At 52.9% G+C, this 27,543-nt stretch overlaps 8 protein-coding genes across 8 annotated transcripts; 6 read left to right on the forward strand and 2 right to left on the reverse strand.

The window, feature by feature from the left end:
* Positions 1 to 1,313: 1,313 nt before the first annotated feature.
* On the forward strand, positions 1,314 to 6,167 carry MRS44_007585 (uncharacterized protein; the record flags this gene model as incomplete). The annotated part of the gene is made up of 6 exons (XM_046273784.2): positions 1,314 to 1,440; positions 1,622 to 1,720; positions 2,100 to 2,436; positions 2,606 to 2,920; positions 3,089 to 4,356; positions 4,417 to 6,167. 6 exons carry the CDS (start codon positions 1,314 to 1,316, stop codon positions 6,165 to 6,167), a joined length of 3,897 nt encoding a protein of 1,298 aa, XP_046134408.2.
* A 1,135-nt stretch (positions 6,168 to 7,302) lies between these two features.
* On the forward strand, positions 7,303 to 9,095 carry MRS44_007586 (uncharacterized protein; the record flags this gene model as incomplete). Its single annotated transcript, XM_046281093.2, has 5 exons — positions 7,303 to 7,313; positions 7,368 to 7,417; positions 7,490 to 7,844; positions 7,900 to 8,130; positions 8,180 to 9,095. 5 exons carry the CDS (start codon positions 7,303 to 7,305, stop codon positions 9,093 to 9,095), a joined length of 1,563 nt encoding a protein of 520 aa, XP_046134407.2.
* A 177-nt stretch (positions 9,096 to 9,272) lies between these two features.
* Positions 9,273 to 10,493, reverse strand: MRS44_007587 (uncharacterized protein; the record flags this gene model as incomplete). The annotated part of the gene is made up of 1 exon (XM_046269325.2): positions 9,273 to 10,493. One exon carries the CDS (start codon positions 10,491 to 10,493, stop codon positions 9,273 to 9,275), a length of 1,221 nt encoding a protein of 406 aa, XP_046134406.1.
* Positions 10,494 to 11,621: 1,128 nt separating this feature from the next.
* MRS44_007588 (uncharacterized protein) lies at positions 11,622 to 12,461 on the forward strand (the record flags this gene model as incomplete). The annotated part of the gene is made up of 1 exon (XM_046269324.2): positions 11,622 to 12,461. One exon carries the CDS (start codon positions 11,622 to 11,624, stop codon positions 12,459 to 12,461), a length of 840 nt encoding a protein of 279 aa, XP_046134405.1.
* A 59-nt stretch (positions 12,462 to 12,520) lies between these two features.
* MRS44_007589 (uncharacterized protein) lies at positions 12,521 to 13,192 on the reverse strand (the record flags this gene model as incomplete). Its single annotated transcript, XM_046273783.2, has 1 exon — positions 12,521 to 13,192. The coding sequence occupies one exon, from the start codon at positions 13,190 to 13,192 to the stop codon at positions 12,521 to 12,523; it is 672 nt and encodes a 223-aa protein (XP_046134404.2).
* Positions 13,193 to 13,908: 716 nt separating this feature from the next.
* Positions 13,909 to 15,038, forward strand: MRS44_007590 (60S ribosomal protein uL18; the record flags this gene model as incomplete). The annotated part of the gene is made up of 3 exons (XM_046273782.2): positions 13,909 to 13,911; positions 14,076 to 14,113; positions 14,171 to 15,038. The coding sequence occupies 3 exons, from the start codon at positions 13,909 to 13,911 to the stop codon at positions 15,036 to 15,038; spliced, it is 909 nt and encodes a 302-aa protein (XP_046134403.2).
* A 2,996-nt stretch (positions 15,039 to 18,034) lies between these two features.
* Positions 18,035 to 21,719, forward strand: MRS44_007591 (uncharacterized protein; the record flags this gene model as incomplete). The annotated part of the gene is made up of 3 exons (XM_065620586.1): positions 18,035 to 18,698; positions 18,884 to 20,273; positions 20,330 to 21,719. The coding sequence occupies 3 exons, from the start codon at positions 18,035 to 18,037 to the stop codon at positions 21,717 to 21,719; spliced, it is 3,444 nt and encodes a 1,147-aa protein (XP_065476658.1).
* A 2,312-nt stretch (positions 21,720 to 24,031) lies between these two features.
* MRS44_007592 (uncharacterized protein) lies at positions 24,032 to 26,489 on the forward strand (the record flags this gene model as incomplete). Its single annotated transcript, XM_046269322.2, has 3 exons — positions 24,032 to 24,108; positions 24,165 to 25,046; positions 25,109 to 26,489. The coding sequence occupies 3 exons, from the start codon at positions 24,032 to 24,034 to the stop codon at positions 26,487 to 26,489; spliced, it is 2,340 nt and encodes a 779-aa protein (XP_046134401.2).
* Between the last annotated feature and the right edge of the window lie 1,054 nt (positions 26,490 to 27,543).

Here is a 27,543-nt window from a genome sequence, read left to right on the forward strand (position 1 = left end):
GGACGTGGTAATCCAAGCAGATGCGATACTGAAAAGGGCGTGAAGGGTGAAGACGAGGGAGGGGACAACTATGATAGTTTGGATCTTGTCTGGATTTGAAAATGCTTGTCAGAAGCGTGAAATTATTGAAAGGCCAGAATTCCTCGGCAATTGCAAGGTTCTGGAAGAGGTTTTGTTGCTTCAGAGGTGCATTGAGCTCCTCCACTCCAGGGGGTATCCGGGATTGGGTGATGCGGCCAACCTTTGCAGATTCTATTTTGGGATGTAATGCCAACACAGTGGGCTTGTGGTGAAATCAGGACAGAGTCAAGCGTTGTCGATGAGCCGAGCCGTGGTTCTCTGTGATTTGGCAGAGCTGAGATGGACGCGCACGGGACGAGATAGGTTGATTCGAGAACGAGAGACACGAATGGCGACGAGGGGTTGTTGAACGGGAGATTGGCAAAGGAGACGTGGTACAGTTAGCGAATGAGGGTGACGCAACGAGCCGCTGATGATGGCAAAGGCCACCGCGCAGTGTTGTACAGAAGATGGGCCGGGACTGAAGCTGAAAAGCTCGTATTGCGAATGTGCACTTCTAGAGGAGGAGGATGTCTAGGTAGGTAGAGGTAGGCAGCAAGAAGGTAGATAGAGAGGAAGTGAAAAGTTTTCAGGTTTAGTATCGATCGCGGGGATTCAATAAAGAATTTTTACGGGACTGCAAATCTTGAATGGAAGGAAGGACATGCGCGGCGTGTTCGGACCTTCGTAGTGGATGGATGGATGGATGGATGGGCGAGCGACCGACTGCAACATCGTGGTGCCTGCCTATCACTTTGCCCGTTCCTGCCGCATCTAGGTACAGTACCTACTCCGAACAGACAGCCTACAAGCAGGCACAAGGGGGCTTGACGGACAAGAAGGCGCCCATGGGATAAGCTGTGCATTTGCACTTTGCGCCCTCAGTGAGGCCCCCAACAACTCAACTCAACTTACCTGACTCTGGTGCTCACAACTTCAGGTAGCGTCTGGGCACCCGCAGGTGGTCTTGTTTCGCCGGGGTCATGGAAGCGAAGCGTCCGGCATAACTCTATTATGCCTGAAGTTTGGTTGTTTGATCGACTTCAAACACTGTCAGATCATAGCAGGGGCAATTGCGTCTTTTCGCTCGGTCTTTTCAGGTGCGAGGTCTTTTTGCGTTTCAGTGGATGGGCGAGTCAAACGCCATTGACAGCAGCGTTCCTGATAACGCCAGATATCGACAGGCACAAGACCAGTTGGAGCAGTTGTTGAGAAAACCTAGATCTTCATCGAAACACGGGAATAGACGAATCATGGACTTTACATCCGTGTCCACACTACCCGATCCAAGTGGATACCATCACCAGTCCTGCATCTACAACTCGACGCATGCCAGAATCAAGCAAGACATAGCAGCCAAGCACGCTCAAGTGGGTTCGAGTGCGTCGACGCAATTATCCGAGGGCCTCCTATTTGAGAAGGGGGTTCTTCACGTTTTCTTCTCGTCATCGAGGATCATATTAGTTATGTAATTGTGTGTGTGATAAACTTGAAATTTGATGCATTCACAATCATGTGTGTAAGTGGATTTGCCTACATTCAATACGTACACATTGCCCAGGTCGGACCAGTCAGGGGGCAGATGGCTTTGGAGACAAAGAAGTCGTTGGCTCAACACTAGATATATACCTTCAAAGATGGGAGGAATACGAAACGCCATGTGTGCCTCCATTCAAGTAAGTATTTCAAGACGAAAGAAATCAGTCTGCCTTACTTGCAGCACCTACCCACCTTGCAAGTGTCGTGAGGCACTGGTGGTCTTGGCCGACCCATCTCCCCGCTACATCCCCCTCCCAAAGAAAATATCTCCACCCACAGTATCCGTGTCAGCCCAATCGCAGAACGGCCTCGGCGAGCATACAAACGGGCTGCTGCTCCAACACTGCAGCACCAAGACCAACCAGGCGGCGAATTGGGTCCCAACGAGCAACAGCCGTCTTCCGGCTGACGGCTTATGGGTTGGCTGATGGCTTAAGAGAACATCACGTTTGCCCAAGCCCATCTTCTTTGTTTGCTCCATCACTCTTGCCTTACTGTAGGTTCCCCGTCCCCATCCGTTTGGTTCCTTCCAGTTCTCTCCCCTGCCCGGGGTCTGCGACTGCACTGCGCTACAACTGCGCTGCGCTGCACCTTTGACTGGACTTGCCGCGTTCGTCTCCCACGGTTTCTCCGCCTGCCACCTGCCGCTTGCCGATTCAACCACCTTCCTTCGCACCGCACCGTACTGGTTTTCTTCCTCTTCCAATCCTCGCTCGCAGACGACTTGAACCTCGACACGTTTGTCTCGATTTGCTCACCTCGGCTTCGCGATCGCCAGCACGTCGCCGCTGACACCCTCGCCCTCCGCGCAACCATCCGGCGAATCATGATTAACCTGTCGGCTCTGGACTTTAGAAAGCGACGACGTTGAGCATGATCCCCAGATAACATCCAGATGGTATTCACGATCTCGTCTCTACTACGACCTTCTCCCGGGCTAATACGCGATCGCCTCTCCAGAACCTCCCCAGATATCACCAACCTGTGAAATGCCACAAACATCCAGGTCAATCCAGCCAAGGGCCGTCCCTCCCTCCGAATCCCATCAGATCGCGACGTCAAATGAAACCCTCAACTTGCTCCTCGGCGGTCGCAATCATTCTTGGATGACCACCGGCTCATCTACAGACTTCGCTCCCAGGCAGGAACCCAGACCCTCCCAGGTCAAACCTCGAAAGCGAGGACGCCCAACAGCAGAGCCCGCTACCGAACCCGTCACCACCGCTCCCCTGCCTACCCCGAACGAGACTGCTCCACAGCATGAGAACATTTCCATCGGTCACGTTGTTGATCAGCCGACAGCTCCTGTTGAAACAATTAGGTACAGGAAGAGTCCTCTCTCCTATCTGCCGCAGTTTCATCCAGGCCTTGCGTCACGCTTGGTCTGGGGAAAATAACCTAGTGTCGCTTGGCAGCCTTAGCTTGTCTAGCTCGCAATACATGGCACAAGCGCTCTTAGACTTGTCGTTCCCGCTAACTCACTCTCTAGAGCTTCAACCGTCCTCCCTTCCCCAGCACTGACTGACGCACCGAGCCCGAATGTTGCAAACCAGCACGACTGCGCCAACACTTTGCCAACCGCCCACCCCGAGGGCACAGCATCGAGGCACCCTCTCCCTAACGGCGTGGGCCGAGACGGCGCAGTACCCTTTTCAAATACTGCTCCGGCTTTCCAGGAGCAAAACTCGAATTCTACGCCTCCTCATCCACTCCCAACCGAACCGCCGAGCCGTAACATGACCGTTGACTCTACCCCGTCTGTCTCAGTCAATCAAGCAGGGACATTGCCGATACTCTTCCCAGTTAGCGCGCAGGTTCCAGCTGCCTTGGTCAACCAAGCAGCGGTGCCACCAGCATCCCTCCCAGCAAACGCGCAGATCGACGTTGTTGCGCCTTCAGAACCCAGGGCAAGGACTAATGGACCTACCTCTGATGTACATCTACATCGGGCGAAGCGCGCCCGTGTTCAAGGCCCGGCCACACCCAACGAGTTGAGAAACCAGGCCCTGTCTATGCAATGGAAAGAAACCATTACTAGCCGCGTGAAAGGATGCGATAGCGCGGGACTTCTGAATGACAATGTCGAGAAACCTCGTTACAGGATCTTGATTGAAGCATGTGCAAATACCGATCACTTCTACATCGCACTTCATCAAATCCTCTGTGCCTGGTCCTTGGATAAAGCACCAGTTCACAAGATGTTCCAGGGTCTAGTCGACCCTAGTCAAGTTGATGGTTCCTTTGAAACATTGCAGACCGTCCTCAGAAATAACCAAGCCATGTCGGTCTCTCATCTGGAATGGTTTGCCAACTTTCCTGTTCCTCTGGCGGAAGTCTTGAGAGTATTTCATCCATCCTCCCTGGCCAAGGACATTGGCATGTTTCTGATCCAGCTGTCATTGAATTGGTATAATCTCATTCAATCCGTTGGGAGCCGGATGCATCCGCTCCTTGCTTGCGAGCTGATCGAGGTACTTCGCTGCCCTTCCCAGGGGCTACAGGCCATGTTCTTTACCATGAGTCGCAGATGGCTCGGCATTAAAGACGGCCCTGTAGCAAATGCGATAAACGACATCTTTGAGAAGGATCGAACTAATGAAGCTGCTGTGGCCGATCGCGGCGACGCTCCTGAGAAGATCAACCAAGCTCGGTCTCAGATCATAGCCCAGTACTCAAGTCTTGTAGTGCAAGAACATCAACGTCACCAGATCCAAATCCAACATCAACAATTACGACAGCAGCAACAACTCCCACCTAGTACGTTGCCTATCCCCTTTTACAATTGTGTTGGTTACTAACCTCTCCTCCAACGCATAGATACAATGCTCTCTCCTGCAATCACTCACACTGGCCCGATAGCTGAACGACGTGGACAACGCTCAGTTCCTCAGTCGCCTGTAGTCCCATCTCACACAGCGGTATCATCACCGGCGTTGGCACAATCTCCCTCAGTGCCTCAGTTCGACGCATTGGCCCCGCGTCCCTCGATTAGCGATCGCAGAGTGTCAAGTCCAGCAATCACCAACCAGCACCCCCCACCGGGCAGTCCGGCCCTCCAGGAGCATCGAAGGTCTGGTCCCAACTATGTGCCAGCCGATCCTCGGATAGCTCCGCCTCCATCTACTACCAACTATTACTCCCCACGGATTCAACCACCATCCTTACCCGGGGCGGCCAGTGCTGGGCCCTCACCATCACATTCAAGGAATGGATCTCAGAGTACACCGGAAACCCCTGTCATGCCCTCCCAGGGCCAACTCCAGGCTCCTGTTCTCCTATCAAATGGACCACCGCTCCATCCGCAAAGGAGAGCAGCCTCTATTGCATACCCATCGCAGTCAGTTCCCAATGCGCAGGGGGGTTACCTACAACATCCTCCAACGGCCCAGTCTCACTATATTGAACAAGCTCCGCAATCAGGGCCTCGTCAAGTCATGAACCCGGCCCCAATGGCACATCCTCATACGCAGATGATGCATCCCCATCAAGCAGTTCAACCTCTTCCCCACATGCAGCATGCCGTGTTGACACCCACTTCGCCAAACTACCCTCACCCAGTACAAGCATTGATGCCGCAGCATCAAGCATACCAAACACCTAGTGTCCACCGACCAGTCCCGCCGAGACGGGCGTTCGCACCAATCCCTGAGACAGAGTACCCAATGAGCCCGTACGGCCGAGTGTCACTCCAGGTTGGTCTGCACAAGGTTGGCCTGCGCAGCCCTCGACGCGTCCCTGCACAACCGGCAAACACTCGTTATTACCAATACATCAAGCAGTTCGCGCTTCAGCCCACGTTGATTGCGCCACAAACAGGTCTACGAATATTCAGCTTCAACGTGCCCAAAGATCATATGCAGAGGCTTGCCAGGAAGACTCAAGGAGAAGGTCTCCCATACTGTTATTACTCTGAAGGCTCTTGTCGATACAGACTTCGTACCTGCGCGCGGTCTGCCAAGGAGACAGTGATTCAAGAGGCAGATTGGGTGCTGGCAGCAGCACAGTGGCCTCCTTACATCTTTTTCGATCTCAACCGTACCTGCATGGAGTTGCGTCGAAAGCAGCACTTTCATAAGGATCAGCCAATGGAGCTGACCGACTTCTTGGTTGAGGGCGAGAACAGTTTAAGATTGAGTTTTCCTCAAAATCCACAAAATCAAAGACTGAGCGTCAAGTATTTCTTGGCAGTTGAGATTGTGGAGACCATCAGCCACGATTCTGCCATGAAGATGATCGAGACAGGACGAAGAATTCCAATGGAGGACACGAAGCGGAAGATACAAGGACGGTTACGCGGCTCGGACTCTGACGATGTCATCGTCGAGGACGAGACTCTGACTGTCTCGTTGGCAGACCCTTTCAGCGCAACCAGATTCAACATTCCTGTTCGAGGGGCTCATTGCCAACACCTTGAGTGCTTCGACTTGGAGACGTGGCTCCAGACGCGGCCTCAGAAACCGGCACAACAAGGGGGGAGCGTCGCAAGTAGGGGACGAGCCCTCGCTGGTGGATGTGTGGAAATGCCCAATTTGCGGGCAGGATGCCCGCCCCAGCAGTCTCTGGGTTGACGACTACCTTGTCGGTGTTAGACAGGCTTTGGTGGCCAATAGTGACACGCGGACAAAGGCCATCACGATAGATGCCACGGGAGTGTGGTGTGCTGTCGAGGAGCCAGATGACTCTGATGATGACGAGTCACCTGGGCCGAGACCCCTAACAGTGGCCAAAAGGGATACCCGGCGGTCTGAATCCATCATGCCGGCACGAGCGACCGTGATTGAAATCCTAGACGACGATTAACGGGGTGCAAAAAGCGGATATGTGCGAGCGGAAAAGAAGCAAGAGCAGCCCAATGGAGATTTGGGCCCTGGGTGCGGCGTTTGGAGATATAAGACATCTGTGTCAGGTCAGGAAGAATGTGTTTTACAAACAGATACCACTACAGTTTGATTCAGGGTTGGCGTTGGCGTTTTCAAGGCGGGATGAAAGGAAGGGAAGGGAAGGGAGTCGAGGCCTGGACCAATCTCGAGGCATTGTTCCTCGTTATGTATCATGGCTCACAGGACATGTTTGATATTGTAGTTTCTTTTTCTCGTGGTTGAGAGTTCCGCGCTCATTAGTTATGTGGGCAGTGAGATATAGAGGTTCTAGCCTCGTATATACTTGAGGCTAGGAAAGTCGAATAAAAGCACGAAGCGATAACGAGACAACAGGCGAGATGCAAGCGGCTGGACTGGAAAACGTTGATATTGGTGTTGAGGTGGCAGGATATTGGGCAGTTAGTGTGCGATAGAAGATACCTGAATGGTCACAGTCTCAATGTGGAACGCAGAGTATATTTTATCCCTGAAGGTCACGCCGGGTTAAGCTTGGTCCGAATCTAGGTTGGATAGTCTAACTACCACTTGCTGACTGACCTCATCACCATCCAGGAACAATCCTCGAAAACACTCGCCGACCATGGCGGAAAGATCCTCTAGCCCGCCGCGCCGGCTCAGATCCTGCGTCTCTTGTGTAAAGGCCAAGGCGAAATGTCGTTTTCAGCCAGACAACGTTGCACGCCATCTATGTGACAGGTGAATATCCCCCCTATGCTTCTTACTCGTCGAGAACGTGTGGATAACGTGGTAAAGGTGCCAGAGCATGAATACAGAATGCCTGCCCCAGACTACGAGAGGCTTGAGAAAGCCCAGGAGGATAAAAATGAGTGACAGGTAGGGTTAAATTACATTAGATTTATGAGATTGGGTATCTGATGTTGCTTGAAGCTTGGCTACCCTAGAGCAAACCACCGTCTCAGGGGGGCATGAGAATAACGGTATGTAAGGCCCTTTTTTCTACCTAACAAAGCAAGCTCCCGTAATTAATAGCTTCAGCTGACTGATTACAGGTGCCGGAAGTCTGGCCAAGAGCAATAAGCAGGTCAATTCTCCACTGAACTCCCAGCCTCTGCAACCTCCGTTTGGGCTTTCATGGCCTCAAGCAACTCTTGCTTTGACTACTTTCCGCCGGAATCATACATTGCACTTTCCCTTTGTGACCGTGAAGGAAGATACGACAGCCGAATACTTATACAAGGAGAAGCCCTTCTTGTTCCGGGCCATCATGCTTGTTGCTTCGCCATTGCCTAGAACAAGAGTTGTAAAGATGAAACGCAACACGCTTGCGTATCTGGGCTATAGAATGTTGGTAGAGGAAGAAAAAACTCTGGATCTACTTCAAGGTCTGCTAGTTGTCGCCGCTTGGTAAGTTGTTTATTCACTTTGCGGTACGTTGCTTTTATCTAATGCGGTTAAACAGGGCGCACACTTGCTACATCGACGAAGGCCAGGTTACGAACCTGGCTTTTCTTGGTCTTGGATATGCACACAAGCTAGGAATTACTCAAATGTCCTCATCATCACATGAGCAGGTCAACAGCAACAACCAGTCTGGGACCTCGGGCCTGACAGAAAAGATGCGTCAAGAAGTAAAGGCACATTCTTTGGATGAGCAATGCTGTCTTCTTGGCCTCTACTGCATTCTTTCAGTGTAAGTGTAAAATATGAGTATCTTACAGCAAAACACTGACGTATCCAAGTATCTCGACCAAGCAGTCTCGAAGCAACCCCTTTGACTTAGCATATATTGATATCTGTTGTAACAACATAGCCGCCTCTCAAAGCGCGACATCTAGCCTCGCCCTGGAACATCTCGTGCGATTTATCGAGATGAGCGAAAGATTGTCAAAAGGCTTTGGTGAACCACATGAGCGCACTCTCTCTAGACCCTACGCTTTTCTCCTCGAAGGCAATGGGCGTCGTTTTCGAGCTGATCTGGAACGTCTTGCTGAAGTAGCTACTCGAAATGATTCTGCAAGCAATCATCAGATTTTCCAGCTTTATCATCAGTACACTCTAGTACGTCTTTACGAGCCCGCCGTTATGGTGGCAGATCATCCAGACGAAGGCGTTGCCCCGTTCGTTTATCTCTTGATCTGCCTCCGCAACTGTCTCGACGCCATACGGTCCTTCTTTGACCTTCTACTGTCTTCCCCAGCAGAAGATATACTAAAACGTTCCATTGTAACCACTGATCAAGCTGCATTTGTCATGGTTCTGGCGGCACGGCTACTGCTCATCGACGCCCCTGGTTGGGACCCCAAGGCCGCCCGGCAGACACTCGACCTCAGCGTCGTGTTGGGAAAGATACAGGCGCATATTGAGAAGGCAGAGGCACAGCACACGAAAGAGATGCAGGAATTTGCTGCCGTGGCAGGAGATACACTCTCTGAAGAGGAAAAGGCCGAGGATAGCACGTTGGGGGAGCTGGCGACCAAGACACGGTTGCTGAAGGAGTGGTATGAGACAAGACTCGAAGGTGAACATGCTGACAAGATGCCCTCTATGCATGGTTTCTCGATGGAAGCAAGAGACGGCGAGACTGGAGAGGGCATGACGCGGCTTGGAGGGCTTTTGAATGATATCGCATGGAACTTTCGGCCATTTGGATGGTAGTTGATTTGATGTGTCACATATCGGATCTCATGGTATATGTGAATATGTAAATCAACAACTCTATGGGTATCATAACGGAAGAAATCTATAGTCAAACAAAGCCAACCCAACCAAAACTCCAGACATTGCCGCGTACATCGTACAATCATCATCTCAAGCGTCGTTTCACACCCACCATCATTCCTCTTCATCGTCTGACCCGCTCTTGTCATCATATTCGTCTTGACTCTCATAAATCTCGTACTCCTCTGCAGAGTGGTGAGACTCGTCGTCAGTAGACCACTGGAACTCATCCTCTTCAGAGAGATCATCCTCGTCGTCAACGTAGATGGCATTCACCAACTCTTCCCAGCAGGCAGCATCACTCATGTCAAGACCCTCAATGCGGGCCTTCCACTTGCCCTTCAGCTGTCCCTCTTCATCATAGGGCATCTGCCTCATCCAGGAAGCCCAGAGGCTCACAGCCCTAGATGCGTCCAGCGAGCTGGCGCTGAACCACTCGTTGTGACGGATGCCGCATTCTGGGCAGCCCGTCGCCTCGACCTTGCGCTGGTTGATCAGCTGTGCGTGGACGAGCCCCTCGATCTTGACGTAGTGGTCGGCGCTCTGCTGGACGAGGACTTTGGGGCGGTACCCGCACCGGGTCTCCCAGCAAGCCATCCGCGCCTGGACGTCTTTGGCGAACCCTATCTTGAGATAGGGCGCTGCGTCGTGGTAGCTTTCTGGAAAGGTGTAGGTATAGATATATCCATCTACATATTTCTCGGTTTTGAGGAGCGGGCGGAGCAAGAGCCTTCTGATCTTCTTGTTGATGAATGTTGTTGATCGAGTAACGCTAAAGCGCTCAAACTTGTGAACGACCTTGGCTTGTTTGGTAGTCTTGGGAGAGTTTGTTGTGGATGAAGGAGTTTGGGTGGCCAAGTCTGGGGTGTCCTCTTGTGTGGAAGTCTCCTCGTCAGTCTCGGCATCTGAATGCCAGGCTGATGATGGAGGTGTTGGCGAGTCATCCTCAACTTCATCTTCTGATGAGGTATCGTCTTGTTCCTCGTCCTCGACTGAAGGGATCGGAATAGACTCAAGCTTGACTCTCCAGTCTGAGATCCGAATGGGACCAAACTTGTCCCCATGGCCTACCCTCTTGTTCTTGCACATGATCAGATATGCGAGCTTAGAGAGGATTGATTCAGCAGCCTTGAAACTGCCAAGCTCGACAATCTGGTCGAGCAGCCTGGCCGCTTCATTACAGTCGGCCTTGCTGATATTGATAGTGCACCGCGGATTGTTATTCTTCAGGGTCTTGCCATGGCATTTCATGCTGTGGCAGGCATCCATGCCGAGCAGCTCCCGCAGAGCGGAGGCCGTGGTAGGCCATGTTGTAACAGAAGGAGAAGCGGCCATTGTGCAAGGAAGGCCCACGGTATAAGAGGATTGGATAAGAGGAGGTTGGTGATGGTTTCTATGCCAACATTCCCGCAGATACTCGACGATATATAGCACCTACCTTGCCTACCCCGAGATGGGGGTTAAGCGCCCATCGAGGCGAAGCCCGCTTGGGGGGCCTCCTAACTGTCGCGACTTGGGTCATGATGCTGGCCAGAAGGGGGAGGTGGGATCAGCTGGGTGGAGCCCCTCGTGATGGCTGCATGAAGACTCGTAACAGAGAGGGAGCTGCCAACAGGTGTTGGTTGGTAGCTCAAGCATCCATCGCTTCTCGTGGGGGACTGATAGCTTTTGTCGACGATGAGGCTTCATTTCGTCCCGAGTATGAGCATCGTATATTCTCTTGAAAACGACATTAAAACATCAACGGTACTCTGAGTATTCAGTACAGTCTGTATCTATTCTCGTGTGTCAGTTGTGAGTGTGTAGGAAATGTGTCTTGGCTAGTGATTCAGCCCCAGAGTGGCACCCTGGTCTCAGGCCTTGCACCCGCATCGAGGCGAGGCACATTTCTGCACATTCGTCCTGACTGCGCCTTGCGTTGCGACATTGTTAGCCCATCCGCTGAAACTCGACCCGGATCTAGATGCCATCTCCTTGTAGCTGATGACGTTTGTGAAGCCATGGCAGGCATCGTCAGCACGGGGGAGCGGGCCGTTGCGGGAAGGGCGGAAAGTGGAGAAGATGGCGCAAGAATAGAAGCCATGAGTTCTTCCACTTTCATCTTGTTATCTTATCCAACAATAGATCTGTGTAAGGCAGCATCTGGGATGTGAAGAATATGCATGTCCGATGGTGATGGAATTCCCTCAGTCCAGAGAGACGTCTAGATGACTCAACAACCACTAGACACAATGTCGTGATCAAAAACCAATCAACTACTTGAACAAGCGTCAATTCGTTCAATAGTGTGCCGACCTCGGGTTTGGCGACTCACCATCAGTCATGACCAACATTGATTGCTGTAGCCGCGTTCAAGTACGCTTCGAACTACAAATATAGAGTTTGTCGCTACAAGACCACCAACCAACCCCTCAATCCCATCAACCAAGAGCATACACTCCGGAACATACACAAAGAAACACGATGACTTCCTTTGAGAGTCAGGTTGATTCGGCTCAGCGCATGTATACCCCGCGGGCAACCGACTACGAGAACTCCTGGCATCCGGAATACAGCCAACGCTTCGCAGATGTAGTGCCCATCAAGCCCGGCGATCGCATCCTCGACCTGGCATGCGGAACTGGCCTGGACGCCATAATTGCAGCTGAGCGAGTTGGCGATCAGGGCACTGTCATCGGCGTCGATGTCACAGCTGCCATGCTCGATAAGGCGCGGGAGAAGCTCAAAGACAACCCAACTCTAGCTCGTCGCCTTACGCTGGTTCAACATGACGTTACCGACTTGACCGGATGTCCACAGGTGCAAAAGGACAGTTTCGATCTCGTTCTCTGCTCAAACGCCTTTGTCCTATTTGAGCATCCAGAGCAAGTCGTTGCTCATTGGCGCGACTATCTCAAGCCGGGCGGTAGGGTCGTCATCGACATCACCCACGAGAGAAACCTTCCCTCTGGCGTCTTGGTGGAAAAGGTCGCTAGAAGCTTGGATCTCCCTTTCCCTTCGAATCGAACCTGGATCAAGTCCAAACACTCCTTCAGCGAGATACTAGAGCGGCAGGGGTTTGCGGTCGAAAGGGTAGAGATTGTGGAAAAGGCTTTGGGTCTCGGCAGCACATACCTCGACCTCGACCAAGCCGATGCGCAGTTTGATCAGATCTTGAATGGTCCTCTTGCTGGTACGGGTATCGCGGACACGCTGAGAGCCAGTGGCCGAGACAAGTTCAAGCAAGAGTGGGAGAATGCTGCAGTCGACGGCAAGATTGAAGTGTCTGACATTCTCTACGTCTATGTTGCCCGAAAGATTTAAGATACGACGCATCTCACTCAGTTTCTAATTTCTAATTCCAAACCCATTATGATATCACCTTACATCTTCGCCTTCACCTGATGGTATTTAGGCTCAACGGGTATCTTTGGATGGTCGCCAGCGAGCTTCAGCCCAGTAACTCGCTCCAGCTCATCCACAGCATCAAACGCCCTCCCCAGGTTCACCTTGATTGTTCGAAATCCTTGCTTGCGCGCCTCCTTTAGATTTTCACCAATGTCGTCCAGAAACACCACATCTCCCGCCTCAATGCCTTCATCCCAGCCTAGCCCCTGACCCCGAGGCAACCATTTGAAGGTCTCTGCGTGTTCGCGAATTTGCGTGAGAGCGAATTGATACATCTTGGGATCCGGCTTGCGGATTCCAACGTGAGCTGAAGAAACAAACACGTCGAACAGTGCTCGGACCGGTTCGTCAAAGAAGTTGTCGACATGGAGCTTGTGACCTGGAGGGAAAATGACGGTGTTACTCAGAGCAGCTAGGATATACTGGCCACTCTCTTTGAGATTCTTCAGCGCTGGATACATCCAAGGGTCAGGACTGCTTGATACGGTCATCATTTCGTTGAATAGCCATCTCGCATCGACATCGGGAACAGGAGGCGTCTCTTTCGAGAGTTTGGGGTTTCTGCCCTGTTCTCTCTTGTAGAATGCCTCCCATCTGGTTTGATCATGAAGGTCCTGGGTAAATCCGCTGAAAAAGGAGTCATCCATGGGTATCTCTCCCCTCTCTAGCCGATGCCAATATCCATTGGGTGCGGTGCTGGATATGGAGTAGTTGACCCATCCGGGGGGATGCCGAGGCTCAACTCATAATCCAGGATAGCTTGGAACGGCGACACAACCTGGAGAATATTAGCATTGAAAGAAATTTACTTGCCAATCCGACGTTTCATAAGGTAAAAGAAAGCTCTAGGCAACCGGAAGAGACGGAAAGGGGGAATGGTCAAGAGTGTTGATGTCACCAGGGTTACTTACACATACGCCCCCAATGTCAAAGAGTAGAACCTTGGGCTTTTCTTTTGGCATATTTGTTTGACGGTACTTGAGATCATGTGCTGAAAATGATGATGATAGTTCAGAAAATCAGCGGTCAAGTCTTGGAGTCAAGTCTGTGCTACTCTTCAACGAGGACACCCAAGTGTAAGCCGGAGCTTGGGACATTCAACTCCGAGGAACCCCACCCACGAGCCTCGGCATGGGTTCCCCAGCATTCCGCGGGGAAAATTGTCAAGATAAGGCTTTCTTATCGGCCCCAAGTCCTGGATCACGTGCCTCGTCCCCAACCCAGGTCCACAGGCACGAGCTAAGCGATTTTGGCGATTCATTAGGGCACAGAAAAGTATTATCCCCCACCAGCCCGATTTTGAATCCCTCCATCAACTTTCCAACCTCAGTATCACACGTCGTCGTTGGCAAATACCGTCAAGATGGTAAGTTGAGGCCTATCTCGGGGGAGTCGCTCAGCAGAGGACTCCTCTAGATGTTTTATTCTCGGCAGAAATGCCAATTGCTCGACGAGAGTCACCGCAAGTTGCTTCGGAAGGAGGATGAGCAAATCTGAAGCGCAAATTGCTGACTCGGGGGTGTGCGATAGGTTTTCCACAAGTTGGTCAAGAACAGCGCGTACTACAGGTGAGTTCCTCTGCTTCGCTCTGCTTTTGAGACGAAATCACGCTGACCAAATCACAGCCGCTACCAAACCAAGTACAAGCGCCGCCAGCAGGGCAAGACCGACTACTACGCCCGCAAGCGCCTCATCACCCAGGCCAAGAACAAGTACAATGCGCCCAAGTACCGCCTCGTCGTCCGCTTCACCAACAAGGACATCATCTGCCAGATCGTCACCTCTGAGATCTCTGGCGACAAGGTCTTCGTCTCTGCCTACTCGCACGAGCTCAAGGCCTACGGTATCGAGCACGGTCTGACCAACTGGGCCGCTGCCTACGCCACCGGTCTCCTCATCGCCCGCCGCGCCCTCAAGAAGCTCGGACTCGACGAGGACTTCACCGGTGTCGAGGAGGCCGATGGTGAGTTCACCCTCACCGAGGCCGCCGAGACCGACGATGGCGAGCGCCGCCCCTTCAAGGTCTTCCTCGACGTTGGCCTGAAGCGCACCTCCACCGGTGCCCGTGTCTTTGGTGCCATGAAGGGTGCCTCTGACGGTGGTATCCTCGTCCCCCACTCCGAGAAGCGATTCCCCGGTTACGACATCGAGACCAAGGAGCTCGACGCTGACGTCCTCCGCAACTACATCTACGGTGGCCACGTCGCTGAGTACATGGAGACTCTCGCCGACGACGATGAGGAGCGCTACCGCAGCCAGTTCCAGAAGTACATCGACGACGATGTCGAGGCTGAGGGTCTTGAGGACCTTTACACTGAGGCCCACGCCGCCATCCGTGAGGACCCCTTCAAGAAGGCCGAGGGCGAGGGTGAGAAGAAGACCAAGGAGGAGTGGAAGGCCATCTCCAAGAAGTACCGAACCCCCAAGCAGACCAAGGAGCAGAAGGAGAAGCGGGTGCAGGAGCGCATCGCCGAGCTTCTGGACGAGGAATAAAAAGTTTTCAACCGTGTGGGCATTTGACGATTGTTAACCTTGGCATTGGGTTTGGAGTTTCGAGGAAAGGAAAGGTCCGTACACTGGGTCACATGAATGAATTATCAAAAAGATACCTTCCCGCCAAATTCCATAGCTGTGGTGAACGGGTGTCTCATTGTACTCGATCCAAGTTTTGTGCTTGTTGTGTCGTGTGGTGTGAGTGTGTGGACTGTACTGTATGTGTGTGCGTGTGCCCTTGCCCGTTGTGGGCCTAGTCTGAGAGGTGCATGCAACTCAAAAGAGCGCTGGCAGGGCTGACGTTGAACTTTCTCAAGTCATTGAGTTTAGGGCACGACACCATCGCCAAGTCTCGGAACTGTTGCTTACATGAGGCTCAACAGTGGTGAGCTCATTGGTAAGACAGCGGTTGAGAGAGTTTCCAACCAAGTCTTGCATCTCGTGGACATTCGCGACCTGGAAGAAACGGCCCGGAGCTAATCTCTCTTAGAGTTATACCAGACCGATGGAGCATGAGCATGAGGATGCATGAGTAATCTGGCACCGTCGCTGGGGTTAGGGTTCCCTCCGGGTATTTCGGACTCGGACAGTGACGGAGGTTGCTTAGAGGCGGCTGACGGAAGCGATTGACAAATATCCCTCTTCTGCAGTCCAGTCCCGAGCGGCGGAATTGTACTGGAGGTTGCATGTATCCATCACGGGAGAATAGAAGCGAGTGACGAAGGCGGGGGATCCATCCATTCAAGGGGGAAATAATGGCTCTCGCTCTCCACGGAACGGAACCTGACGCCGGGAGTGGATACTGACGGAGCAGGACCCTTGAATGATGATGAGATCAAAGTCGTCTCGAGCAGGAAAACATGATGGGATCGCGGGCCGAGGTCGGCACTCTTGTTGACGATGAACAAGCGACCGCCACGGAAAGCAAGCTCGGCAGGGGGAGCTAGAGACTTGTTTGCTGGGGCTCGGGCGTTATTTCGTTAGTTTCAGCGGTAAACGTCGTGGCGATTCCCGATTCTGTCTTTCTCTCTCGGAGCGGGCGCATATTCCGGCCCCGACGTGATGCGGGCGGGCACCCGCGCGGGTATCCCCATCCATCCCATCGCATCAGACAATCTGCGGGCTTGGTGACGATTTCTGTTTGGGGTGGCGCGTGCAAGGGAGGGGCAGCCGAAAGTAACGCCAAAACATCCCATCATCAGCCATGTCCAGAGGTTGGGATCGGAGACCAGATGGAAAAGTCAGGCAGTTTGGTTCGTGATAGAAAAGGAACTGTTCAGTAGCTGTCAAAAAAGTTGGAGGATGCACGTTATGCGTATTAAAGGATTCTTCCATGTCTCGGCACGTAATGGACGAAGCTCGGCATCTCTGGGCACCTTTTTCTTTTTTTGCTTTTTTTATGCCTCCCTCACCCCTTTGATGTCATGTTCCTTACCTTCAATACCAGCCTGATTGGCTCCCCGGACTTGCCCTCCTGAACAAGACGCAAGGTGAAGGCCGAAGGTGAGAAAGAAATGGATCCCATAGATGTTGTGTGACGGGGAACAACAGCAGCGAACCCTGATGACATCCATCGCTTTTCGCCAAGATTTCCCTCCAAGACACGTGCGCCTCGAGGGTTCTGCAACCTGTCAGTTACCAGGTATCACGAGTGATGAATTGTGTGACGATTTTTTCCTCCTCTGTCGATTTCTGCTCTGTGCCCATCATGGGCTGAGGGGAGATACATCATCAGACGTTGCTGCACAAGGAAACCCACGAGGGGGGACATTGTTTTAATTCTCCCCAGCTCGAAATGGCGGTTTACCCCTTTTCCCCCATGTTTACATCTCGATGGCCGAAAACCACGACAAGTTGGATTGGGGTTTTCAAGGCTGGCTGGACGGAACAGAATTACAAAGCAAAATTTCTCTCCCGTGCCCAGTCTCCGAGGATTGGATATCCGGGATCCAGGATCTCACCAACCCATGATGGGTGGTGGTCGCTAGAATCGGCCGCGGCGCTCGCACTGACGCCGATAAAGCCGGGGTACCTACCGACACTCTTTGCCCGCCCGAAGCCTCCTCTACCCGTTTGCCGTTTGATCATGGGGATTTGTTTGTGTTGGTTGGAGCTGGGGATAAGGCTTTTTGAAATTGTCATGGTCTTACACTTGCTCAGTCAGTCTCCTTTTTGCGAGCTTGTCCGTCAATGGTATCAATCAGATCCCTCCCCTCCCATCCCGCGTACAGAAAAGTAACCATGCATCCATCTTTATCCGTCAGTCAAGGACTCCACAAACCCCGTCATGCTTGATGATCCAGCCCTAGCTAGTAGGGTACAAGTACAGAGTTTAGTTTACTTTTATGCCTTGGTCAGCACAAGCAAAGCAAGCACCCGAGCTGGAGCTGGCGATGAATGAATGGCCATGATACATGGATGTAATCCACTCGTTTCCCTCGCCTCAAGTCGACAGTACTTGTACGCCCGCGCATTTGCCCCCCGCCTGCGCATAACTTTGTCAGTCAATGAATAAGAACAGCAATAAGAAGAGACTGAAGCTTCGTTGTTTATCTCCCCCGGTCATCATTGTCCCGCTCCAGGCCGAGACCGCGAGCCATGCCAGCGTCCGACTCGCGCTAGGCGACCAATGCCGGTAGAAAGGTAAATGTACCTGTACACGACGGATAGAGCACAAGCGCAAGCGCACCACCGTTCCCGGTACTCCAACCTAGTTACTGGGTACCTGCTACTACTGGACCTTGAGCAGGGCAGTCCAATCTAGCTTCCCTCCACTCAGCCAAACCATTCTTAACCAAATCCAGCCCACCCTCGACCATCTCCAGCATTCGCCCGCCGTCCACCACCACCTCGACACACCTTCTCTCCTCTTTCCTTTACAAATCCCTCCCTTGATCCGATATCTGAGATATTCCTTCACCCCAATATATCCACAGCATCCCATCTATTATTCTCCTATCCACATTCCTCAGCCTCGTCGCTGCCGCCATCCCAGCATGGAGCAGGTCCACGGCGTCGATGTGAGCTGGATGACCCATGGCGCTCCCAAAGGCATGTTTCCAAGTCGCCACCCGTCCTCGTCCCATCGCATCGCCTCCCGCGATAACCACGACGACGACTCCGAGCTAACCTCGAGAGTAGAAAAAGCGTCAAGGAATTCACCTCCTTCCAAGGGTCCCTCGCCAGCCCTGCCACGACAGATTCCTGGCGCAACTTCGAGACCAAAATCGCCGGCTTCGGCCCCGACAGACAACCCGTCGCCCGATACCAACGGTACAAATAATGGCCAAGCCGTACCTTCCAACGGCTCCGCTACTCAAAGAAGACCCTCGCGCTCGAATTCTGTAGATAAACCAACTCCGGTTGGAACTCCGCCGCACCGTCGCAATTCATGGTTCTCCAATATTTCTGCAAAGTTCTCCTCCAGCTCGCCGCCCGCCAACCCACCAACACCGGCTTCAATACCAGAGACACCCAGTCCAGCCTCCGATCCCGCTCCTCCCAAGCTCTTGCATACAAAGAATGCTGTCCTGCAACATGCCTCCAAACCCGAAGGTGACGGTCCTTATATACCAGCCCCGCCAAAGAGTGGTCAAGCCGGTTTCCTGGGTGTGTTTAGACGTCTATCCTCGTCCTCCAGCGGTGCACTCTCGCCTGGTGGTAGGTTAGGACACGGTTTGGTCGACAGGGTGGTTTTGAATGTGGACCAGAACCGGGAGCGATGTCCTATATCCGAACTCCATTGCGCCAAATTGCGAAGGGTGGCTTTCTGCGTCGACGTCGAAATTGCGCCAATGCCTCGGTACGCCGAGGGTGAAACTGCACAACCTAACAATGTCGACAAGGTGCAAAAGAAAAAGGTCACGGAAAGGGGGAGGGGGAGGCCCTCAAAAACCCAAAGGCTGTAGAGGAACAGAAGGAGACCAATGGGGCAGTGAAGAGCACTGGGGAACCTCTGCCCAAAGAGCCCGAGAAGGAGGGAACTGAAGCTTCTCCTCCTCCTCCTCCTCCTCCTCCAGCCGCCAAGAACGAGACCACCAACGACGACACGGCCCCAGCATCTGAGAAGAAGGAAGAGAACACTAAGAAAAAGGAGAAGAAAAAGAAGAGCGAGGAGGAGCGCAAGGCCAGGAAGGAAAAGAAGCGCAAGCTCGCAGAGGCCAATGGATCAATCCCCATGGAAATTCGTTATGACAGCACTGACTCTTCCACCAACACCAAGACGCCTCCTGTTGTCAAGGCTCCTAAGACGACGTCTTACCCAACTACTAACCCTGTTCGCATCTACCGAAGATGCTGTCAGCTACGCGAGACGCCGATCCTTAAGAAGATCACTGAGCAGCTCAACGACTCGTCCAATTACTCGTCCTCGACTGGCATGGTGAACAAGCTCGATCTAACTAACTACTGGCTCCAACTACCAGATCTGATCACCCTTGGAGATTATCTGGCTGTCGTACCTGTTCGGGAAGTGTTGTTGGAGAACAGTGGGCTGAGCGACGAGGGTCTACGAGTCATCTTGGCCGGTCTCCTTGCAGCAAAGCGCACTGTCCCGAAACGAGGGAAACCCAAGCACGACCTTGAGGAGCAAGGTGGTGTTGTGGAACGACTTGTATTGAGAAACAACAAAATCGGTCCTGATGGTTGGAAGCATCTGTCTCTCTTCACTTACCTCTGTCGATCCCTCAAATTCCTTGACCTTTCCCAGATTCAATTCCCTCGCCAGCCTCAGATGCCGCAGAATGGTTCACTGCCCAATGGCGTTCAAATCCCCCGAGGTATATCAGACATTTTTGCCAAGGCTCTAGGGGAACGTCTTGGCGGCTCAGTTCTCGAATTGGTCAACCTGAGCGAGACTGGCCTGAGCATGGAGCAACTGGGGGCAGTTATTGACGGGCTAATAAAGTGTGGTGTTCGCCGGCTGGGTGTATCACACAACCAGATCGATGAGGAAGGCGTGCGGCATATCATCAAGTTCCTCGCTGCCGGTAACTGTGAGGGTCTGGATCTTGGCGGAAACGATCTCAGCGAGCACACCGAGGCCCTAGCGGCGGCCATCAACAACGATCAATCAACATTATGGGCGATGAGTCTGGCTGACTGCAACCTGTCGCCGTCATCTCTCTGCAAGATTCTTCCCACCATGGCCAAGTTGACTGAGCTTCGCTTCATCGATCTGTCGCAGAATCCGGCGTTGTTCCAGTCAACCCCCAGCGCCGTCGGTCTGCTCAGAAGGTGAGTTTTCGCAATTTCTTACTGTGTGTATATATCAGTTGACTAACTTGATCCAGATATCTGCCCAAGATGAAAGCCCTGAAGCGCATTCATCTCGAGGATGTTCAGATGACCCCAGAGCAGGCGATTGCCCTGGTCGAAGTCCTGCCCGAGGTCAAGGCCCTCGCACACATTAATATTACCAACAACACCGAGATAATGAAGCTGGCCGACGCGACGACTGAGGAGGCCCAAGAGGAGGCCTGCGCTCTATATGCCTCCCTACTCGCAGCTGCCCGTGTGTCCAAGAGCCTCATCTGTGTGGACATTGAGGTTCCCAGCGAACGGTCTGGAGAAATCGTCAAAGCAATGGCCAAGCAGGTCGTTGCCTACTGCCTGCGGAACATGGAACGAATTCCTGATGCCGATGTCAACGCGGCTCTTGCTTCAACTTTGGCTGAGAATGGTCTTGAGGGGCATGATCACAAGCACCATACTTATCCCGATGTCCTTGCGCATCTTGTCGGACACGACGTGCTGGATCAGGACGAGGATATCGACCTCGATGGTTCGGCGCCCGACGAGGACTATGTTATTGGAGGCACCGGCGTGGTCAAGGCGCTGACCTGTTGCTTGAAGAACCGGGGCGATGAGTCCCGGAGACAATCGGGCGAGTTCATTCGTGAGGTCGAAAACGGTGAATCGAGGCCCGCGCCAACATTATCAACGGGAGGAAAGGCCAAGGACATGTCGAAGCATTTGTTGATGGGAGCTCGCAAGATCCGGCTCCGTCTCCAGCCAGCACTGACCAAAGCCAGGGCCAACCCTGGTGATCAGGACAATCTGCGTAGGTTGACCTTCTTGGACGATACCTTGCAGGGTATCATCAAGCGTTTCGAGGACGAGTATCCGGATACACGCGAGGAGCCTGCCAAGCCAACCCGACCACGGGCCGAAACCAAGGGAGCAGTGGAGCCCCCAATTGTACTTCCACCAGAGGATCCCTCTTTGGCTCTTTCGGATAACGAGGATGATTCCGAGCTCAATGCGGCCGGAGCCCTGTCGAGGTCGAACTCGATGGCCAAGACATTGGCAGAGGAAGAGGGCCGGATCCTCCGGGCCGGTCATCGGTTCCGTGTTGGTTTCTTCAAGCAGGAGCAGATGGACCTATTCAGTACCATCGACGATATCAGCTCAGACCCGAAGCACGTACGCATGCTCTCGGAACTTGCGGAGGATATTGGCGGAGAGCTTCTTGAAATTGTGAAGGAGAAGGGCCCTGTGAGGGCATTCAAGGAGCATCGTGATATTGCGCTCAAGAGCATGGAGGAGAGTGATCCGGAGCACTGGGAGCACTTTGCCGAGGCACAGCACAAGGCTCGTGCTAATATCACCGTTCCCAAGAATACGGAGGCTCTCAACAAAGCTGACGAGAGCGCAATCGATGAGAGCGCGATCGCCGACTGAAATAGGCACCGAGTGTCCGGAAGACTCGGGATAAGAGAAGAGAGTGGGGAAGTTGTCGAGCGGTTTTGCCCAACAAGAGCACTGTAAAGGAATGATCACGACATTGTTGTCGTCATGAGTAGACGCGAGGACTTGTTGGTCTAATCAAGGAACGGGAGGGGCGGTTGAGGGGGAGGATACGTTTTGTGCTGAAAAGTGCATCAAGATTCGCATAGCCACGGCGCTCGTTTACGATTTTCTGGTTCTGTTTTGCTTTTAAGCGGGGAGTTGCTGTTGCTGTTGCGTGCTCTTTGAAGAGGATAGTGGGCTTTGTAAGATGGGATGGGCTGGGGGCTCGTTGACTATCCTCTATTGGAGACTTGAGGGAACAATGTTATCACGAATAGATGTTGTTTCAATCTGCGAAAGCTAGGTTTTGGGAAGAAGGGACAAGGGATAGGCGTTTGTGAAGGAGGGTGATGCTATTTTTGTGCTTCAGCTGCTCCCCTGGAAGACTTCCTTCCCCGGCTGGTCTGGGGATGGCGTCCAGGGCTGATATATCGATGGTCCGTAATATGAACTGCGCATACTTACTTATCGAGAATGATGTGCCTATTTGCCAGGGTTGGTATATTCTTGATGCATGTGAGCGGGAGAGCCGGGGGCTGGACGGGAGGACAAGAGTGTGCATAAGAAGTGGATATAATTAGACATGGTGATTAGAGATAATCAAGGTGATGGCGATCCACTCCACGGCTGAGTGAGTGAAAGAGTAAGACGGTTTTATCACGGCCAAGGCAAAATGAAGCGTTCGTCTCTTTAGACGTTTGCAATGGCATGCTGTTGGCCCGTGATGTCACGTCCCTTAATTAAACTTGAAGACCCAGACCCCAGAACGACCTGCAACGTGCGCTATTCTGTTCTAGGCAAGATGAAACACGAGCCATTCCTTGTCTGGGTTAAGGCTGTGCCGGGGTGTGAGACGACAAGGAAGCCACAGGGTCTTTCTTTCCCTCTCATGCCTGCCTGTCTTCTCGAACGTCTAGAGCCTTGATCAGTTGGACTCATCTCTCATCTTTCATCCATCTTTATTTCCGTCCGTGTGTTTCTTTTTCGACATTTCTTTTCTTGTGTGTTTCAACCCAGGATCTAGGGCGCTATGGGACGGCCCTCTTTTTTCTAGCGCGTGTATCCCCTGCCCTGCACCGCCCCCCAGACCTTCCTTCGTCGATGCTACTCTGAACAGCAGAAAATCTGACGAGAGAGGGTCGATGATGCGCCCAGGCGGCCGAGTTTTAAGCCCAGCCTCGACGTGTTGAGTCACTGGCTGTCGGGCGGCGAAGAAGAAGGGCAGCTGGCAGTCTTAACGTGGGAGTTATATGTGGCATGCTGCTGAGCTGGCAAGGCTGGATGGATGGATGGCTGGCCGACTTTTTTCACCGCTAGAGATGCAGCTTCGACAGCGAATCGCAACCTTTGTGATGCAAGATGGGGTTGCTTGCTTGGTACCCAACTACCGGCGTCAAACGAGATGGCTTCGTTGTCTGTTGAGCTCGCGTCTATTCTTCGTCTTTCTCTGTGGTTTTGGCCCGTGCTGGATCCATGACCTGAAGTTCGCACAAGCACAGAGAGTAATTGGTCTGGGACTCGATCCATTCTTGCTCCTGATTTAAAAAGAACTGTCCACCTCGACTCCAACCTTGGCTCTGCCCCCAAAGCCTTGTGCTGATCCCGAAACAGGAGCACGTCCCCCTGGCGGGATATCCGTTGGCGTCGGGCCGCGTTGATTGGCCGGCGGGGCCCTCGAATTCATGCAAATGCTTACAAGGGCCCCTTGAGGGGCATCCTTACGAGAACTAGGATCCCTCGCCTTGGAGTTGAATGACGAGCATGCACTCTCCAGTCGTGTTCCTCTCGCGTCTCCTCTTGGTTCCCGGGTTTCCCTCGTCTCGTCCCGTCTCTTCTCCTCCTTCAACACGTCCTGTCCTGTCACTTGACTTGACTGTTGATGCCTTCCTTTCTATACACTCATTTTTTCTTCTCTTCCGCTCTTTTCGCTTCTATCTCGTCCTCTTTTTGTCTTGGTATCTGTCTTTGAGGCTAGCCGTGCTCCTCATCGTAGCCTTTCATCTTCCCCCTCTCACATCGTCTGTTCTTGATTTGTGCCTCGTTCGTAGTGACCGAGTCTATTTTGTCCCCTTTGGAGAAGCAGTGCTACCACCATTTGATCTTGTTCTCTGGCTCACAATCTGGCATTACATCCTTCACCTTGATCTGAACTTGTTTGCATACTCTTCCCCAACATATCCATCTTCTCATAGACCATCACTTCAATGGAGGGCCCCCCTTCTGCCCGGGGATTTCGACCATGGGTCTGGGAGAAGCCGGGCTCGGTTATGAACTTTGAGAGGTAAAGAATGATACTTGCTATTCATCAGAAACGGACGTCGACTTACACGGCAACAGCATCTCGGAGGAACCTGGATCATCTTCTACAACACGTCCCCCAACGAGCCGGACTCGAGGCTTCACCTCTTCTTCAGGCCGGCAAACCGTCCGATGGCCCTTTCACAGCTTCACCAACTCACGATCTTCCATCCCCACCTATGGACGACGACAATCCAACTCGCGATCTATCCCGCATAGCTCGGGTTCTTTTCCTCGCCGTGCTGCCGGCAGCATCAGCCGCTCCGTATCGACTGTGCTGGGCAGCGACATCATCCCTGACTATGTCGTCCACTTTATTCGCGGTGAGACTCCCGAGTCTCTGGCCCGGAAGCACCGTATCCCAGAGAGCCCCGAGCCGGGTCAGTTCCCTCGCGCTCGTGACTCACGGACTGATGGAGACTTTATCGCTTCGACTTCTACTTCACCAAACAACTCGAGACCAGGCACGCCCAGGGCTGAACGGGAAAAGATGCTTCAGGAGGAACGACCACAGGCTCCACGATCACTGATGGCTGGATGGAGGGGAGGTGTCGCCGCAAATGTTCTTCTGGCTCTTCTCATTCTCGTTGCTTCCATTATCTGTCTCGCCCTTGCAGCTGCCAAGGGACATATCTCGACCAACGTTTCGTCTCTGATGGAGGGAAAGTCGAACCAGGTGGAGGGTATCAGCCGAGGGATTCTGGCGGTTGTGAACATCTTTGGCATTATCCTCATCGCCGGAGCCAACTACGTCTTCCAGATTCTCAGCAGCCCAACTCGCGCCGAGGTGGACAACACTCACGAGCAGCGCAAGTGGCTCGATATCGGCATCCCATCTGTGCGAAACCTGTCTCTGATCTCACCCACACGAGCTACACTCTCCGCAGTCATTCTCGTGCTCGCCGTTATCTCTCAAGTAATGTAGGTCACTGGCTTGTTTTTGTTTTTGCTTACCAGCAGCAGAGATGCTGACAGTTTCACAGCTATAATGGCCTAATCATCACATCTCATACGGCACCCGTCGCCGATCTTCGCCTCGTTTCGAAATCGTTTATCGACAACCAAGACGTCAAGACTCTTTCCCTTCTCACCCGAATTGAGACGGATGAGTGCATTTCGGTGTTCGACAACGCGTTCCAGACTGACTACCGCTCTGGTCTTGTCGTGACAAAGTCCGGCTCTTCCAAAATCAACACCGCTAAGGGAGGCCTACTCTCCGACTTGCTCGACGAAAACAGCAGCTCTAAGGATTCGATCGATTACTGCCTCGCTGAACCGTACCAGGGAGAGTCGGAAGCTTCGCTCAATGTCAACGGACCTCTCCTCGGAGCTATCACTCTCGTCAACCTTGTCATCGTCCTCGCTCTGGTTATCTCTCTCGCCCTGGCTCTCACTCAACGATCGTTCAATCCTCTTGTCACGCTTGGCGACGCCCTTGCTTCGTTCCTCGCCGACCCGGATCCCACCACGCAGGACTCATGTCTCATCACCAAGGCTGAGATCAAGAAGGGCATTTGGGGTGAGCGTGAGGCCAAGTACTGGTTCACGCAGTCGAGCCGGTGGTATCATGTGCCCTCATTCTCGCGATGGGCGGTCTGGGCCTCGGCCTGGTTTGTACCCTTTGCTCTGGGTGTGGTGGCGCTGGTGTTGGGTGCGCTTGCAGGACCCAAGAACCCTTTCTCGTCATTCGGCAAGGCCACGGTGGTGTACAAGTTGCCAGAGGGATCACCACGAGCTGGCCTGGCAATTATTGCTGCGCTGCCTCAGCTTCTCCTGGGTGTCCTGTACGTCTCGACCAACGCGCTGGTGACTCTCCTGTTCCTCTCGCACGAGTTCTCTCAGTACTCGCTCGGCTCTCTTCTCCCCTTCCGTGTGTCTTCGGGTCAGCCCATCGGAGCACAGACGACCTCACTATACCTTACCCTACCCCGACCCGTGTCATGGCTGCTCTTCTTTATGGTGACGGCCATGGCCTTTCTCCTGAGCCAAGGTGTGTTCCTCGTGTCACTCGACCACAGCGAGGGTTCTACATCGGGCATTGGCTTCAGCCCACTGCCCCTACTTATGCTAGTTGCCCTTATGTTGGTACTAGGCCTTGGAGTCGCGGGGCTATCGCTCCGAAAAGTGGATCCCCGGGGTGCCGTTGAAGGCGGCCAGCCGGCAGGAAACCCGCTCACTCTCCGGGGCGGAACCTGCTCGGCGGTGCTCAGCGCGAGGTGCCACCGCGTACCACGGGAGAGCGGCGTGGAGGCGCTCGAGGTGCGATGGGGGGTGGTGCGAGAAGGCGTGGGGATGAATGCCGGACACGCGACATTCTCGGGACGGCCTGTGGGGGATATCATGGTGGGGAGAGCGTACGCCTAAGCTGGATGTGCATGAGATGAGGTGGAGGTGGAGTACACTAACACGATGTTGACTGCAGGTCCATGCCATGGATGTTTCTGGTGATGTGGTGATTTTGGTGAATGTCTGGCATTATGCATTATATGGGAGCTTGTATTGGTATTGGTATTTGTGCACTGGTTTGGGACGCCATGGTGTTTCTTGGATTTTGGTCAAGAGTTTGAATGTCTATTTTTTGATGTGGTAGTCAGATATACCCGGTGAGAAGAGGCTATTGAGGGAGAAAAGTTTAGTTGGGCATATAATGAATAAAGATTTTCTTTGTCATTGACGTGATTGGTTCCGCGAGATGAAGCTGAGGACCTTGATGCCTTTGAGATATGTTTCAAGCCGGGTGATGGATGATTGATGCCATCCAGGTTCTTGGGAGTGAACACCTTGAGGGGTACAATCTCAAATGCCGAGGTGGAGATGGTGGCTGGTTCAGGGTAAGTAGACGTCATGACTGACAAGGACAGCAATGGGTCTTTGATGAAGAGATGGACTCTAGTCTCATTGACAAAGGGCAACTAGAATAATCTGGAAGGTGGTTAGATGTTGAAGGGTCTTGAAGAATTAGGCTAGCGCCGGCGTCAACTGCCACGATGGTGTTGTCCTGATGCACCACTTCAGCCCAGAAGTTGACAGGGCTGAGCTGATCGAGTTGCGGGGCTAGCCGGGATATTTTGGGAAGATGGTGGTGGTGGTGTGTAGAGGTGTTGTCACGTGTGGTCTTTGTCTCAGCCACAAGCGTCTGAACTGTCGATTCCCCAGCGAAAAGGCAGGCGATCCCGCAGATGCAACCTACGATGAGAGATAATCAAAGATGGGTCCTCTCACGATTCAAGGGGAAATCGTGCATCGGAAGCCTCAACCCCCCACGTTGGAACGGTCGAGGGAGTGGTTCCATCTGAGGGTGAGATGTTGCTTGCAGTTGAGCTGACATTAGGTAGATAGATTGGCATAGTCTGTGCTCCCTGCAGATGATGTTGCTGATGGGCTTAGTTCTCGACCAGTTACTTTGCAAGCACACGCC

Source organism: Fusarium solani, assembly GCF_023522795.1.
Source record: "Fusarium solani strain SB1 chromosome Unknown bctg00000004, whole genome shotgun sequence".
Lineage (NCBI taxonomy): Eukaryota > Fungi > Ascomycota > Sordariomycetes > Hypocreales > Nectriaceae > Fusarium > Fusarium solani.